Source organism: Candida tropicalis (genome assembly GCF_000006335.3).
Source record: "Candida tropicalis MYA-3404 genomic scaffold supercont3.4, whole genome shotgun sequence".
NCBI lineage: Eukaryota > Fungi > Ascomycota > Pichiomycetes > Serinales > Debaryomycetaceae > Candida > Candida tropicalis.
The window spans coordinates 1206735-1221929 of NW_003020056.1; the positions used below are offsets into that span (position 1 = coordinate 1206735).

Consider the following 15195-nt stretch of genomic DNA (forward strand, 5'->3'; position numbering starts at 1 on the left):
ACTATTTAGAATATATTTCGTATAGTTTTAAATTTACAGCACTTAGTAAACATGGAAATTGATTATTCTCATCGACCCAATATTTAGCTAAATCTTCACATAATGATTTGAATTGATAATTACCATGTGCTTTTAATCCTCTATTTTCAACATCTATAATTAAATAACAATCTTCTTCTGTTGGAATGTATCTTGATCTCAATTTAATTCTCGAGAACAAGTCATTTGGATTTATTGGATTTGGTAAGAATTCAATAATAAATCCAAAATATTTTGCAATTACAGTAATTATATCTTTACTTTTTTTAGTAAATGCATCTCGTAATCGGTTCATTCTTTTGTTGAGTTGATTAATTTGTAATTGTAATTTATCCTTATCATCTTCTTGACGTTGGAAAATTGATCTTGGAATGAGTTCTTTTGGATCCAAATGTTTGACATATTTGTTGATTAATTCTTCATTTTCATGACGTAATGCATCTAATGTTGATTTCTTGATAAATTGATCTTGATGAATCAAATTATTTTTCAATTGCAAGATTCTATACTCTTCTTGTTTACTTTCAACTTTTTCCAAATCGGAAATCTTAGACTTTAATTCTTTAATTATCACTTCGGCTTGCTTAAGTTTACTAGAAAGTTCAATATTGCTTTTATCTAAATCAGTTACTTGTTTCATAAATGAATTGGATTCTTCAGTACGTTGACGTTTTCGAGGTGTACTATTGCCATTATCATTATGAACTAATGGTTTTGTTTTCTTTTCTAAATCTTCAATTTTGGTCTTGTATTCATCAACCAATTTCTCAAGATTGGTCATATATTGCAAAATAGCCTTGTCTTCTCCAGGTGGCTTTTCTTCTGATTGTTTCCTATTGTTGATTTCTTCCATATTTTTTAACAGATTTCTCAAGAATTCAATCTCTTTTTCTCTTAATGCTTTAGTTCTTTCCAATTTAACTATTTCACTAGAATTTGCTTTCAATTTAGATTGTAAATCGGTGATGGTTGGAAGGTATTCATTTTCAATTTCTCTTGCAGAATCTTCCAACTCTTTTGTCAACTCTTTAACTTGTAAAACTTTTGAATCGTATTTCTCTTGTAATGTCAAGTTCTTAGCCTGCAATTGATCACAATATTCAACAAACTTTTTAATTTTGATGGTATTTGTAATATCATCTTTATTCATGTTCTCATCAGTTGTTGTTGTTGTTGTTGCAATAGCTTCATCTAAGGATTTAAACAAATCATTGTATTTTCTTTCTGCTTGTAATTTTTCAATTTCTAATTGTAAGTATTTAGATTCTGTATCTTGTAAGCTTTGAATCTTACTTGTCAATGTTTGGTTTTGTTGCTTCAATAATTCAATAGAAGTCTTATTCTGTAACAATGCATCAATTTTACCTTGTAATTGGAAATTCAAATTCTGTAAATTAGTATTTCTAGTCATCAAATTTTGATAGGCCAAACTTTTATTATGATCTGGTTTATCTGATTTCAAAAGTTTAGCATATTCATTCAATTCATTCATTGCATCATCTGTAGCTTTTTGTAAACTTTTATTTTGTTCCTCTTTAATTTTCAATTGTTTCTCCAATTGTTCATTAATTGACCTACTTGATTTTAAATCATATTCCAATTTTTGTTTTTCAGATTTTTGACTATTAAATTTACTAACTAGACTATTATAATCCTGCTGTACTTTGAAAAGTCGTTGTTTTGTAGAATCTAAATCTTTTTGTAATTGTGAATTTTTACTTGATGAAGTTTGTTCTTGATTGTTTAATTTAGATTCTAATTCAGTTTTTTCATCATAAACAAATTTAAAATTCAATTTTAAATTCTCAATTTGCAGATTCTTTTCTTTAATTAATTTAGTATAATTATCATTGATTTGTTCTTTTTCTTCTTGAAGAATTCGTTTTTCCATTTGGGCTGACTGTAGTTGGAACTCCAATTTAGCAATATATTGCTTATTGGACGATGTTTCACTTAACACCACACTTGCATTTGATCTATTTTCAGGAAAAGGTGAGGATGATGTCGACATTACTTGATGTCTTGAGATAGTATAGCAATTGAAATATGATCTAGAGATTTGTTGATAATTGGAATTGAATTGTTTTGATTTTTTTTCATTCAGATTTTTTCTTTCTCAAAATGTCGTCTCTAAACAATAAATGTCGCACGACCACTCGACGACATTGATCTTTAAGTTCCCGTCATTTTCCTTCTGACTTTTTTGCGAGGAAATCAACAATTTATAACCAACAACCCACCACTACCAACCCATAACCACTGCAATAGAAAGTAGTAGTAAAAGGTATAGAGACAAAACTAAAGTATAACAAACAAAAAATAATATGTCAAAGATGTATGTAAATTAATCATTTATTTTCAGTTTAAACAAGGAGATCAATTACTAACAAATATCCCGGCGATTAAAACAGTCCTAGAAATTTCAAATTGTTAGAAGAATTAGAAAAAGGGGAAAAAGGTCTTGGAGCAGAGTCTATTAGTTACGGTTTAACTAATCAAGATGATATTACTATGACTTATTGGAATGGTACTATTTTGGGTCCACCACATCTGAATCATGAAAATAGAATTTATTCATTAAATATCATATGTGATGAAAATTATCCTGATAAGCCACCAATTGTAACTTTTGTTTCAAAAATTAACTTACCTTGTGTTGATAGTAATGGGAAAGTTTTAGTTGATGAGTTTGATACTTTGAAGAATTGGAAACGATCTTATACTATGGAAACTATATTGTTGGAATTGAGAAAAAGTATGGCATCTCCAGCAAATAAAAAATTACAACAACCACCTGAAGGTTCCACTTATTAAATCTGGTTAATTGGTAGTTTGTTGTTAGTTGTTTGTCTACAGTTATGTGTTTCTGTTAGATACATAAGTACATATTATTATTACTATTACTATTATATACACGCAACCACATACACACACACACACACACGCGTACATCTCGAATATCAACACGAATCGCCTCTCAAGTGTGACTCTCAGTTTCAATCTCCATAAACTTTTTAAACTCTCGTTCAGCATCTAAGAAATCCATCACATCTTTACTATATTTACTTTCTGGTTCTACTAGATCATGATTTGTTTTATCATTTGTAATCTCTATATTTATCCATTTTTCACTTTTAATCTTTTTACCTTGTTCATTCTTAGTAGATATTGGAATAAGACATCTTTGAAATATACGTTTGAAAGGTAAACATATTATTTCTGGTGGATTATTAATATCATTATTTCTAATTGTTGATGGTCTAAATGTACATTCATGTTGAGTTATTGATTTCAATTGACATTTATACTTTGTTGGATTGTTTAGTTGTTCTTTATATTGATTTTGAATCTCTGTAAAACTATAAACAGGAACAGGAGGAGCCATGATTATTGGTTATACCTTCAGAGAATTAAATGGAAAACTGGGGGAAGAAAAATGTTCGATTTTGTATTTTTTTTTTTTTTTTGGTGCAAGTTTATATTTGAGCGGAACAGAAAATCGTTTGCAGAATCATCACCAACCTCATCAACATCAACAACAACATCATCATCGACAAGATCACCAATATCTATTATACAATATGTCTACAAACCATAGACCACAGTTGGAAAGCAAAAGAGGAAAAGTAATTAAAATCAAAGATAGTATAAAACATGCAAGAGCTTTACCACAACAGAAGTCATTGAAATATAGACAAGATATTCCATCAACTATTTCTGGGTATGGAAGTGATAGCGAAGACGAAGAAGAAGAAGAAGAAAAAGAAGAAGAACGAGACGAGATTAGTACACCTCCGTTAAAGAAAATTAAAATTGACAACACTACAGTAGCGAAGGAAGAATCAAGAACGAGTAAAGAAGAGGAAACAAAGGAAGATAAAGAAAGCGAGTCCGAAGAGTCAGATTCAGATTCAGATGATGAAACAGCATTACTTCTACAAGAAATTGAAAAGATACGACAAGAGAAGTTGGAAAATGACAAAGACCAAAACGAATCCAAAGTGGTTGCAATCAAACCTGGTTCAAGTACAAAAAAGAAAAGTTGGAGACTGACAACAACGTTTAATAATAACAAATCAAAACAAGCAAAAGAAGGAAAGAAATATTCGACTGATTCTCTAGATTCAGAGTATCATCAAAAACTAATGTCAAAATACATAAGATAATAATCACGATTTAAACAAGTATCGAATTTTTTTTATATATATTTTAGATATATAGTACAAGGGTAAATAATATATAATAGCAGATATTAAAAGATATTTTTGTTTCTTTTAATTTCTTCCCAAATGGGATCAAACTAATAGTTAATTTAATAGACTTTACTCTAGTCTAAGTGTTGACTCAATCTAGCATCAAGGTAAGCAATATCTTCTTTAAGACTTGCTTCTTCCACAGTTTTAACCAATTCTTTGGTACATTTAGCAATATCAAAAGAGATACCGGCCAATCTTTGTTTGAAATTCTTATCCGCAAATGAAGAATCTGGCTTTTCTCCAGGTTTGCACAAGTTATTCATTCTATGATAACAGTCTTCTAAGCTTCTAACAACCCAACTTCCGTGTTCCTTTAATTGCGCATTACGGGTTTGGTTCATCGATGTATTAGTAGCTTCAGTCATTTGTGAAATAACAACAGTAATGGCTTTAGTTCTTTCACGCAATTCACCTCTGGTAGCATTTGGCTTCTTGATTGCTGCAAGTAATGATTGAATGGTATTAATTACTTGAACAGTTTGATGTTCCAAATAAAGTAAAACCTGGGTTAAAGTATTGTCTGGATCATCAATATCAAACATGTCAATATTGAATGTAGCTGCGGCCATTGATTTTCTGTATTCCTGACGTTGTCTAGCTCTGATTTCTTCTTCAGTTTCGTCGTTGTCATCTTCGTCTTCGTCTTCATCTTCGCCTTCATCGTCATCGTCATCGTCATTAACTTCATCTTGTTTGGAAACGGACTTGCTTACAGGTTGTTTCTTCTGACTTTGCAAAGTAAGATCTTCGTCTGCAGCATTAGAACTTTCAGCAGATTGATAGATTGATCCTTGAGAAGAACCGTGAACAATTGGTTGTGCACTAACAAATGATTTTGGGCCAGAAGTATTGTTATCATTCAAGTCATCATCAGCATCGAATGAATTTTCTTTTTTAGTAGTATATTGTACTGGAACAAGTTTGCCAACAATTTCATCATCAACATCCTTTGGAGGAGAAGTTTCAACAGTACTGATCACATTGTCAGTTTGTTTTTCATTGTCGGAAATAGTACCATCGGAATTAGAAGCATCTATTTGTTTGGCATTCTCTTCTTCATGAGCACTGGATTCACCAGTAAACCTTTCTTTGAAAGCTTGGAACAAACCTTTACCTTTACCAGGATTTGTAGTAGATGAAGTGGATCCTGATGATGTGGATGAAGATGAAGCAGCGGCGGCGGCGGCTGCAGCGGCAGCAGTAATTCCAGCAGCTGCAGATGCTACTACACTTGAACCGGTATCCTTCTTAGAATCGGAGCCACTAGTTGTCAGATGAATTGCACTAAATGGTTCAGATAATTGCTTAGGTTCATCAACACTCTTTTGGGATCTATTCAGATCTAATGAAGTTCTCACTGACTTGAATGGAACTTTATCTTGTATTGATTTTTGTGGAGAAGGTGATTTTGACAAATGATCACTTCCTGGACTTTCAAACTGTTTAACCTTTTCAAGGATACTGTTTTTAGTTGGTGATGTTTTGATCGGTGGTGAAGTTGGATTGTATGAACTTGGCGTTGATTCTTGAGAATTAATTCTGCTAGCCAATTCATGAACTCCATGGCTACTGCCACTGATCTTATTTTGAACTGGAGGAGACTTTTTACTAAAAGATGATGAGGTATCAGCTTCACCATTTTCATACTTAGATGCCAACAGAGCAATGCTACTCTTTTCCCTATATGTCATTTCAGGATCAATTGAATCAGCACTCTTCTCCAAAGAAGACTCTTCCTTTTCTACTTTATCAGAGCTGTTCTCCATTTGATTACTAGACCCATTGCTCTTGGTAAAACTATTATCTAATGCGGTATCAAAGCTGGTATTATGTGTACTAGCAAAGCTTCTGGTTGGCAGCGGAGCTTGTTGGTTGTCTTCATTTCCTTGTTCAGGAGAAAAATTTGAAGTTTGTATCAAACCATTGTGAGGAACATTACGTTCAGAAGAATTGTCAGTGACAGACTTCGTAGCTGGTTCACTATTATTACCTTCAAATGAGTCTTGCTGTTGGAAACCATTATCAGGATAAGCAGAAATATTTCTGGATGTTTCAACGGTTTGATGACCAGGAAGTTTGATTGGACTTTCATCCACAATATTACGTTTGACACTTACACCAAAGTTCTTGGCAGGGCTAACGGTGTCTTTAATCGAGTTATTGCTAGCATTGCTGGCAAAACTGGTATCATTCTGAATTTTGGAGAAATGATTTGGAGAAACAGTTAAATCATCATCATTGTCATCATCATATCGTTCAGTATCAGCGGAATCTGAATCATAAATATCACGGTTATTGGCTGGAATAGATACAGGTTGATCATTAAAAGCTACATTATGTGTTTCCTTTCTCTTAGGTTGTACAGCATTCATAGAAGGAATGGTGGAACCTTCACCAGCATGTAGTTCAGTAGAAGTATTTGGGCTTCTATTTTTAGTGACAACTCTTGGAATATGTGAAACTGAGTTGGCTCCTTCGGCAGCAAGAGCAATAGTAGTGGCACCCATCAATGCTGGGTTGGTAGTTGAATTACCCTTTGCTGCTTTCGCATCCTTTTCTTTTTCTCTCTGTTCTCTCAATGCTGCAAATGCGCTTGTTGTTTTGGTTTTAATTGACTTATCCTTAGATGTGTCAATAAATGGTGATGATTCGTCAAGATCTTTCTTCAAATTTTGGTATGATGATGACTGTTGTGGTTGACGGTTGTAACCTGATGATTCATCTTGTTCATGTTCATGTTCATGTTGCTGTGGTTGTAATTGAAGTGGCTTTGGTATGGACTTGGTTTGTTGTTGTGATTCTTGTTGGCTCTGATTAACCTTTAATTTATTGGCCATTCTCAACGGTCTAACACCAAAATCGTCATTCAATGATCTTCTCTTGTTATCAACTGGACGTTGTTGTGCTATGCTTTCATTTGCTAATTTCTTGGACGTTTTGGTATCAATGTCAAGAACTCGTAAGTTTGTTGAGTTTTTATTTAATTTACACATAGCAACCAAATCACAAAGGGCACAATTGACTTCCACAATAGATCTTTCAACAATATATCGAGGGAACAACTGCTTGTAAATTGCGTGGTATCTAGTAGCAGTTAAGGCATGAGACACGGTTTCCCTTAAAACAGCTGATTTCTCATTGGAACCAGGTTGCAGATCATCACCTTGGTTAGCAATTTCATTGATAACAACAGCAATCTTGGAAATCTTTTCAAACAAAATATCTGCATCAAAGTTTTCGGTTTCAATGTAGCTTAAGAATGATTCAAATAAAGCTTGGGCATCACTAACCAATTTGATTGAAATTAAACCATGGGACGAAACAAATGGTTGTAATTCAAATTTAGATGAAGTTGCTTTTTTGATATCTTTGGCAATCGCATTTGATCTTGAATCTTCATATCTTCTTTGCCAATGTTTGACTTGTCTTCTCAATTCACTGCTAACGGCATTATTAGAACTCACTGATGCTGGTGGTTGTGCTTTCTCTAATTTCTCCAAGAATTCCTTCAATTCCTTTTGAGATAAGCTTGAAGGGTTGGTGGATGTATCCTTAGCATTATCAGCGCTACTGCTAGTAGTGGAAGTAATAGCATTTGTAGCAGTAGCAGCAGCTACAACAGGAGCAGCGGCAGCAGTTGCTACAACAGGAGCGGCTCTCATAGATGGAGGAGAGTTGCTGATATTTCTAGAAACAGGGGATGTGTTCTTTAAAGATTGATTTTCGAGTCTCAAAGCAGCATTGATTGACTTCATTCGATCCAATTCTTTAGTTAATTCCTGGAACTCACTGGTAGATTTACTAAATTGATCTTGTTTATTCAACCATTCTTTCTTTTCTTGACCTAAACTTTCCAATTCATTGCTAAGAGACTTGTTTTGATTCACTGAAAAGTCATGTTCTTCCTGAAGTGACTGAAGTTTACTTTGTAATTTCAGGTTTTCCAAATCAGATGCATCCAATTTAGCCTTGAGTTCTTTAACCAAAGATTCCAATTTCATTAACTCTTCATTGTTATTTTCTGTTGTCAAATCTTTGGTATGCTCTTGAAGTGGTTGTTGTTGTTGTGGATGTACTTGAGACACAGATGTTGTAGATTCTGGAACAATTTCTCTTTTAACTTGATCTGTTCCCTTGTTGTCTTCGTGGTTCAAGTCCTCTTCCTTCTCTTCTTCTTCTTCTTCTTCTTCATCACTGGACCAAGTAATATTCGCTTTTGTAGGAACCACTTGTGAAGATTGTATACCTATTGATTGGTTAGAAGCTTCTGCATTTGGCAATGTGATATTCTTACTTGAAGTGGTATGGGCATCTTCGCTTTCTGGAGATTCAGCTTTTTCTTCTTCAATTTGTTTAGGAAAATTTTCATTCAAATGATGGGAAGCCAGACGACTATGGAAACCACCGGTGAATTCATTATTAGAACCATGTGAAGCTAATGACGGTTTACGATCATGAGACTTTGACGATTGTTGTTGTTGTTGTTGTTGAAAACTTCCATTTGAAGATACTGAAGGGTTATAAGAATGCTGCAGATTACGTTCTATATGTAATTCTCTTCTTTCGATTTCGTATGATATATCAGCCACTAAATCTTTAAATCTTGTTTGAGGTAATGATGCCAATTTTTGTCTTGCTTGATTTCTCTTTGGATGAAAAGAAGTTTTTGGTAACAAATAATCAGGTTCAGTTCTACTTTCATCAATTCTTCTTCTTAATTCATCATAAACATCGGTACTCAACTCTTTAAATTGAGCTGAAGATAATTTCAACAATTTCTCTCTAGCTCTTTGAGCTCTTGAAGAACTTGATTTAGCTCTAGATTGTTGATCATCCGATATGGCTAGAAACTGTTTTAAAACTTTGTAATGATGTACAAGATCTCTCTCACTCATTGTATTCTTGCACCCACTATTTACTGTAATATTAATAAACTCTTCTTATGCAAGATGATAGACAACCAACTGGATGAACAATAATAAAGTGATTGATAAATCGGTGTTGCCAAATAAGTAAAACTAACAAATAAAAAAAAGTAAAAGTAAAAGAAAGAATGATTTTTTAATTATACCAAAGAAAAGAAAAAAAAAATTTACAATGTATGAAACTAGGCGGTGAAAATAAAATAAAACAAAATAAAATAAAACAGAAAACGAACAAAAGGGAAGAAGGAAAAAAAAAAAATTGTATGGGTTGTCTTTGTACAGTGTGCAATAATAATAATAATAATAATAATAAAGAGATCAGGAATTTTTTTTTTTTTTTTTTTGTTAGCCTTTCTTACTCCTGAGGTAGTGTAGTGTAACAAAATCAGGAATGTGAAGTAAAAATTTTTACAACACGTTAATAACATGAAGAAGATCAAGATGTATAAACTCTGTCGTCATATTATGTTATGATATGTTATGATATGATATACTATGCTTGTGTGTTGTAATGTATATATTAGTCATTGGTGGTTACATGATTAGTTATTAGCGATGATATACTCGTGCTCACCTGTCGGTGTACTATATACAAAAGGAGTTAAATTACAACCAAAAGATTTTGTTGTCACAAAACAGAATTTCATTTAATCAGACGCGTATTGTTAATTTTTACTCCCACTAACTATGTGATTACATAATCAACAAGATTGAGACAGCAAGAGACACAGTATAAGAGCAAGGAAGGAAGGAAGGAAGGAAGGAAGGGGGATTTACAATTATAGTTTTTTGTCGTAACCATCCATCTTAGACCAAAGCATAATTTACGGAAATGTATCTTAATTAGCATTGTCTCTTGGGGGAAACAAATAAAACCACTTTAAAAAAGATAAATATACATATTGATGACGATGATCCTTTTGGTTTACAGACCATCAGATCAACATTACTACTACTACTACTATACATAAGCGAGCACACCTGATAATGGATTTCGTTTATCCTGCGCCAGCCCATTTAGGTTGTTCCCCCAATTCATTTTTTCTCTCTCTGCCAAAATATTGCTGCAGAAATCAAAGACTATGGACATCAGAACTCACATGGATTGTTGTCAATCAAAATGATGATGCACCACGTTATTGCATAGTTACAATCGGAGGGAATGCACTACAATTAATGATTATTTTAAAAAAGGGGGGAGTTTATTATAGTTTTGTTCTAAGTGAACAATACGTCTATTTACAAAATAAAACAATTTTAAACTGGTACTTACAACTCATCTAAAAGTAGTCTTTTATTTTCAACCACTTTGACATTTTCTTCACATATTCAGTACTGAATTGATACTAATGTTTTCAAATCCAGCAACTAATTTTTCATTAATAAATTGCTCAGCTTTTTCTTTACCATGATAAAAATTAACAGCACCAACTAAAGCATTCAACATTTGTCCGCTTACTCTCATTTCACCACTACTTTCAAAACCTAATGTTGAATTTGCACTTTTCCAAAACATAACATCATTTAATTTATTCAATTTGGCGAAATTTCCTGCAGTTTTCAAACCAACCAATTCTTTAGATATTGGACTTCCTAAAACATCTAAATTCTTACCTTCAATAGCACGAGTATTATCTGTTGATTTAGGATTAGTTACATGTTTAACAAAAAATAATGATAATAATTTAGATCCCATAATGTGTAATTTTTCATTATATGGTTTAATACCATTACCAAATGATTTATGAGTTATAACTTGTAATGCTACTTCATCTGGTATAGCATATTTTTCACCTAAAAAGTTCTTAATATTAACAATATTTTCTTCATTAACCCCATACTTGGCTCCTTTTGGACTAACAAATACTGATTCTGGATCTCTCTTGAGACCTTCAATTCTTGGACCTTTGTGTAGATAGATTGATCTGGTAAATATGGCTGATGTGATACCACTGGACTTAGTGGTTAATGTTCGTATAGTCATCATGGTAATAATAAGAATATTTATTCACAATTATAAATATATATGTGTGTGTCTATCTATGTCTTCCTGTTGACCTCACTCTCCCACAATGAAAATTTTTTTTTTCTTTCTGTTTAAGCTTCTCTGGCTCAATGGTTGGTGTAAAGAAATTGTATTTTGTCGTTTTTTTTCTGTATACAAGTGCACGACTTTTTTCTTAATATGTTCCAATACCTGCTTGATATATTTTGTAGGGAAAGATTTTTTTTTTTATTGTACCCTCATCTTGTGCAACTCATCTCAAGTTAATAAACCAACATCAAAAACATGGATATTTTTAGAGTATTAAGTAGAGGAGCTTCATTGAATAAGAAGAGAGGTATTACTACCGATTATGCTTTACCTTCAGAACAACAAACTAAAAAACAAAAACATAAACAGGAATCATTATTACATCAAGTAGAAAAAGAAACTGATTTCTTTCGTACAAAGAAGCACAGTGCCATTCCTACAAAATCAAGCACCGACCATCCAGATGATGAGACAGAAGAAGAACAAGAAGAAGAACAAGAAGGAGGATTAAAAGGATTTGATAAATTTGTTACTGATAAAACATTACTTTCAAATTTAACTAATCTTGGATTTACAGAACCTACAAATATTCAATTAGAATCAATTCCAGTTGCATTAAAAGGAAAAGATGTTATTGTATCAGCACCTACAGGTAGTGGTAAGACACTTGCATATGGTATTCCTATGATTCAAAGAATTATTGATTCAAAAGGTAAAGGATTAATTATTGCCCCAACTAATGAATTAGCAAATCAAATTTATAATACTTTGGGACAATTAACAGAATCTATTAAAAAAGTAGAAGTTCTTCTACTTACTAAAAAAAGTGCTAAAAATCTTAGTAAACGTACTAAATTTGATATTTTAATTTCTGCTCCAAAAAGATTAATTGATGTTGTTGATAAAGAAAAAGTTGATTTATCAACTATTAATCAATTAGTATTAGATGAAGCTGATAAATTATTTGAAGGAGATTTTGCATATCAAACTGATGAAATTACATCTCATTTATCTTCTAATCCAAGTGTTGCATTATATAGTGCTACTATTCCAAGTGAAATTCCAATTGATTTACAAGATCCAATTAAAATTAAAGTTGATGATTCTTCAAATGTTGAACAAAGTTTGGTATTTACTAATGAATCAGGTAAAGTCTTAGGTATTCGTCAATTAGTACAAACTTCTCAATTACATCCTCCAGTATTAATTTTCCTTCAATCAACAATTAGAGCTAAAGCATTACATAGAGAATTGTTGTATGATGGATTAAAAGTTGATTTAATTCATGGTGGATTAACTAATCAAGCAAGACAAGAAGCTATACAAAGATTATTAAATGGTGATACATTTATACTTATAACCACTGATGTTATTGCTAGAGGTGTGGATTTCAAAGGTATTAATTTGGTGATAAATTTCGATGTTCCTCCAAATCTTAAAACTTATATTCATAGAATTGGTAGAACTGGTAGAGCTGGAAGAAAAGGTAAAGCTGTTACATTTTTCACTAAAGATGACGATGTTTCTGCAATTAAGAAATACATAGGTGAAAAGAACTAATTATTAATATATGATTTAATAGATTATTTGTTAGAGCCATCAATATTTGTTCATTTCCTGTCTGGTTTGTTCGATTTTTTTGATCTTTTGATTTAGTATTTCTAATTGCTTTTCTGATTCAATCCAGAATTTATTATCCTTCATAGTCAATTCGATATATTTCTCAGTAATCATCATTGATTTAACATTTAAAATTTGATAAATTCTGTTAATTCTTTCTAATTGAGGTTTCTTTGATATAAGCAACTGTTTGTTGTTTTGAATATCTGTAGTCATAACCAAATTATTTAAACTCTTGAGTATTGACGCGTATTGGATATTTAATAATTCAATAATTGTAGGATAAGTTTCTAAAATATGACTACTATGTAAATTTATAGTTTCTAATTTAACTTCTTTTGAAATATCATTATCCTTGAGTTTGGTAGTTGTAGTTGTAGTTGTATTATTCCATGTTTTCAATTTCGAATTGAGTTGATTGAGTTTTTCAAATTCTGGATGGATTTGATAAGTTTTAGAAAGTTTTAATTTCAATGAGTTGATTTGTGACGTTAGTGATTCATTATTATTATTATCATCATCATCCTCATCTTGTTGATGGACTATTAGTTCGAGATTGTTGATCCTTTTATTAAGTTCCAGTATTGTTGTTTCCATTGGTAAACTAGTACTGAAAACAAAAACAATCACCAAATAGAAAAGAAAAACAAAAAAAAATTGTATGTGTGTTGTTGTAAAAATAATTCTCTCTTACAACCATTGATCAAGATGAAAAGAAAGTTCAATCAACCAAAGACAAATTTACCAATTGTCTCAGAACATAGTTCCAGTGTTTCGAATGGGACAGAAATCACCACTTTAGTAACTTCTGAAACACATGTTGTTACAGGGTCCATAGATGGTTGTATTAAAATCTATTCAATCAATCAAGATATTAATACTACAATTGAATGTGTTAAATCATACGATACTGTCTATTCAAATAAACCTGTGAAACAATTATTACTTAATGGAACCAAATTGGCAAGTCTAGCGGAAAATGACAATGGTTTAAAAATATTTGATCTAAATACTTTAGATATGATTCAAACTGTTGAATTACCATTCATACCTAATGTTTCCTCAAGTACTTCCAATTCATGGTATACTGATGATAAAATATTAATTTCTAGTAATGAAAATGAATTATATTGTGTTGCATTAGAAGAAGATGATGATGATTCATTTACTAAATTGAAAAATCCACACAAATTTCCAATTATATCAATGAGTTTTAATTCAGAGTTTAAATGTTTTATAACGATTGATGAAAAAGGGTTAATTGAAGTATGGGATCCCCAAACTTTTGAAATTCCAACCACAGTACAGTTCAAGATGAAATCACTGACAGATTTGTTTTATTTTAGGAAAAATAAGTTAATAGTTGATTGGGTTGCATTGTCATCTAGTGGTGAAATGTTTGCATGTGGATATGATAGAGGAATAAAAGTATATTCTATGAAAACAGGAAAAATTATCCATTCAATAGATTGTGAAAGAGTCTCAAGTTCAGAAATCTTTTTTGATAAAAATCTGGTTGTTTATTCTACAACTAAAGGTATTCAAGTGGATGATCTAAACCGAGATGAGACTGAAGTTATTGGATCCGATGATAAAGTTCTATTCAATAACTTTGGTGTGCTTAAAAATACTCAAATAGATATTATTACCACTGAAATGATAACTTCAGATAATGCACTTATAAATTCTAAACTAAATTCCAAACCCATTTTGGTGGCATCAGCTGTAAATGCAGAAAAGATATATATATTCAACGACTCTTCATCATCAACTACAACATCCACACCACCAGTGAAAAAAGCCACCAATTATACTAAAGTCACACTTAATACAACCAAAGGAGATATCAAAATTGAGTTATATTCGAAACTTACTCCGAAAACAGTGGAAAATTTCATCACTTTGTGTAAGAGATCATATTATAATAATTTGATTTTCCATCGTGTTATTCCTGAATTTATGATTCAAACAGGTGATCCAAAAGGTGATGGAACCGGTGGTGAATCGTGTTGGGGTGGATACTTTGAAGATGAATTTACTCCAGAATTGAGTCATGAGAAATACATGGTTAGTATGGCTAATGCTGGACCAAACACCAATGGATCTCAATTTTTCATCACTACAGAAGATGCTAATTTTTTGGATAATAAACATACTGTTTTTGGGAAAGTTATTTCTGGTATTGATGTTATTCAAAGTATTGAAAATGTAGAAACTGATGAGGATGATAAACCATTAGACAGGATAGTTATTTTATCTACAACTTTAGAACGATAATTATGCATACAATATACACATTTATGTGTTTTGAATATCAAAT

General features: G+C 31.7%; 9 protein-coding genes across 9 annotated transcripts; 4 read left to right on the forward strand and 5 right to left on the reverse strand. All coding sequences in view use genetic code 12, as the record gives it.

The window, feature by feature from the left end:
* Nucleotide 1: 1 nt before the first annotated feature.
* Nucleotides 2-2050, reverse strand: CTRG_03548 (coiled-coil domain-containing protein; the record flags this gene model as incomplete). The annotated part of the gene is made up of 1 exon (XM_002549205.1): nt 2-2050. One exon carries the CDS (start codon nt 2048-2050, stop codon nt 2-4), a length of 2049 nt encoding a protein of 682 aa, XP_002549251.1.
* A 500-nt stretch (nt 2051-2550) lies between these two features.
* Nucleotides 2551-2853, forward strand: CTRG_03549 (E2 ubiquitin-conjugating protein; the record flags this gene model as incomplete). The annotated part of the gene is made up of 1 exon (XM_002549206.1): nt 2551-2853. One exon carries the CDS (start codon nt 2551-2553, stop codon nt 2851-2853), a length of 303 nt encoding a protein of 100 aa, XP_002549252.1.
* Nucleotides 2854-3016: 163 nt separating this feature from the next.
* On the reverse strand, nt 3017-3424 carry CTRG_03550 (uncharacterized protein; the record flags this gene model as incomplete). The annotated part of the gene is made up of 1 exon (XM_002549208.1): nt 3017-3424. One exon carries the CDS (start codon nt 3422-3424, stop codon nt 3017-3019), a length of 408 nt encoding a protein of 135 aa, XP_002549254.1.
* CTRG_03551 (U2-type spliceosomal complex subunit) lies at nt 3423-4205 on the forward strand (the record flags this gene model as incomplete). The annotated part of the gene is made up of 1 exon (XM_002549207.1): nt 3423-4205. One exon carries the CDS (start codon nt 3423-3425, stop codon nt 4203-4205), a length of 783 nt encoding a protein of 260 aa, XP_002549253.1.
* A 161-nt stretch (nt 4206-4366) lies between these two features.
* SPA2 (Spa2p) lies at nt 4367-9190 on the reverse strand (the record flags this gene model as incomplete). The annotated part of the gene is made up of 1 exon (XM_002549209.1): nt 4367-9190. One exon carries the CDS (start codon nt 9188-9190, stop codon nt 4367-4369), a length of 4824 nt encoding a protein of 1607 aa, XP_002549255.1.
* A 1351-nt stretch (nt 9191-10541) lies between these two features.
* CTRG_03553 (mitochondrial 54S ribosomal protein mL57) lies at nt 10542-11207 on the reverse strand (the record flags this gene model as incomplete). Its single annotated transcript, XM_002549210.1, has 1 exon — nt 10542-11207. One exon carries the CDS (start codon nt 11205-11207, stop codon nt 10542-10544), a length of 666 nt encoding a protein of 221 aa, XP_002549256.1.
* A 303-nt stretch (nt 11208-11510) lies between these two features.
* On the forward strand, nt 11511-12815 carry CHR1 (RNA-dependent ATPase; the record flags this gene model as incomplete). Its single annotated transcript, XM_002549211.1, has 1 exon — nt 11511-12815. One exon carries the CDS (start codon nt 11511-11513, stop codon nt 12813-12815), a length of 1305 nt encoding a protein of 434 aa, XP_002549257.1.
* Nucleotides 12816-12854: 39 nt separating this feature from the next.
* CTRG_03555 (uncharacterized protein) lies at nt 12855-13472 on the reverse strand (the record flags this gene model as incomplete). Its single annotated transcript, XM_002549212.1, has 1 exon — nt 12855-13472. One exon carries the CDS (start codon nt 13470-13472, stop codon nt 12855-12857), a length of 618 nt encoding a protein of 205 aa, XP_002549258.1.
* A 111-nt stretch (nt 13473-13583) lies between these two features.
* Nucleotides 13584-15152, forward strand: CTRG_03556 (peptidyl-prolyl cis-trans isomerase cypE; the record flags this gene model as incomplete). Its single annotated transcript, XM_002549213.1, has 1 exon — nt 13584-15152. The coding sequence occupies one exon, from the start codon at nt 13584-13586 to the stop codon at nt 15150-15152; it is 1569 nt and encodes a 522-aa protein (XP_002549259.1).
* Between the last annotated feature and the right edge of the window lie 43 nt (nt 15153-15195).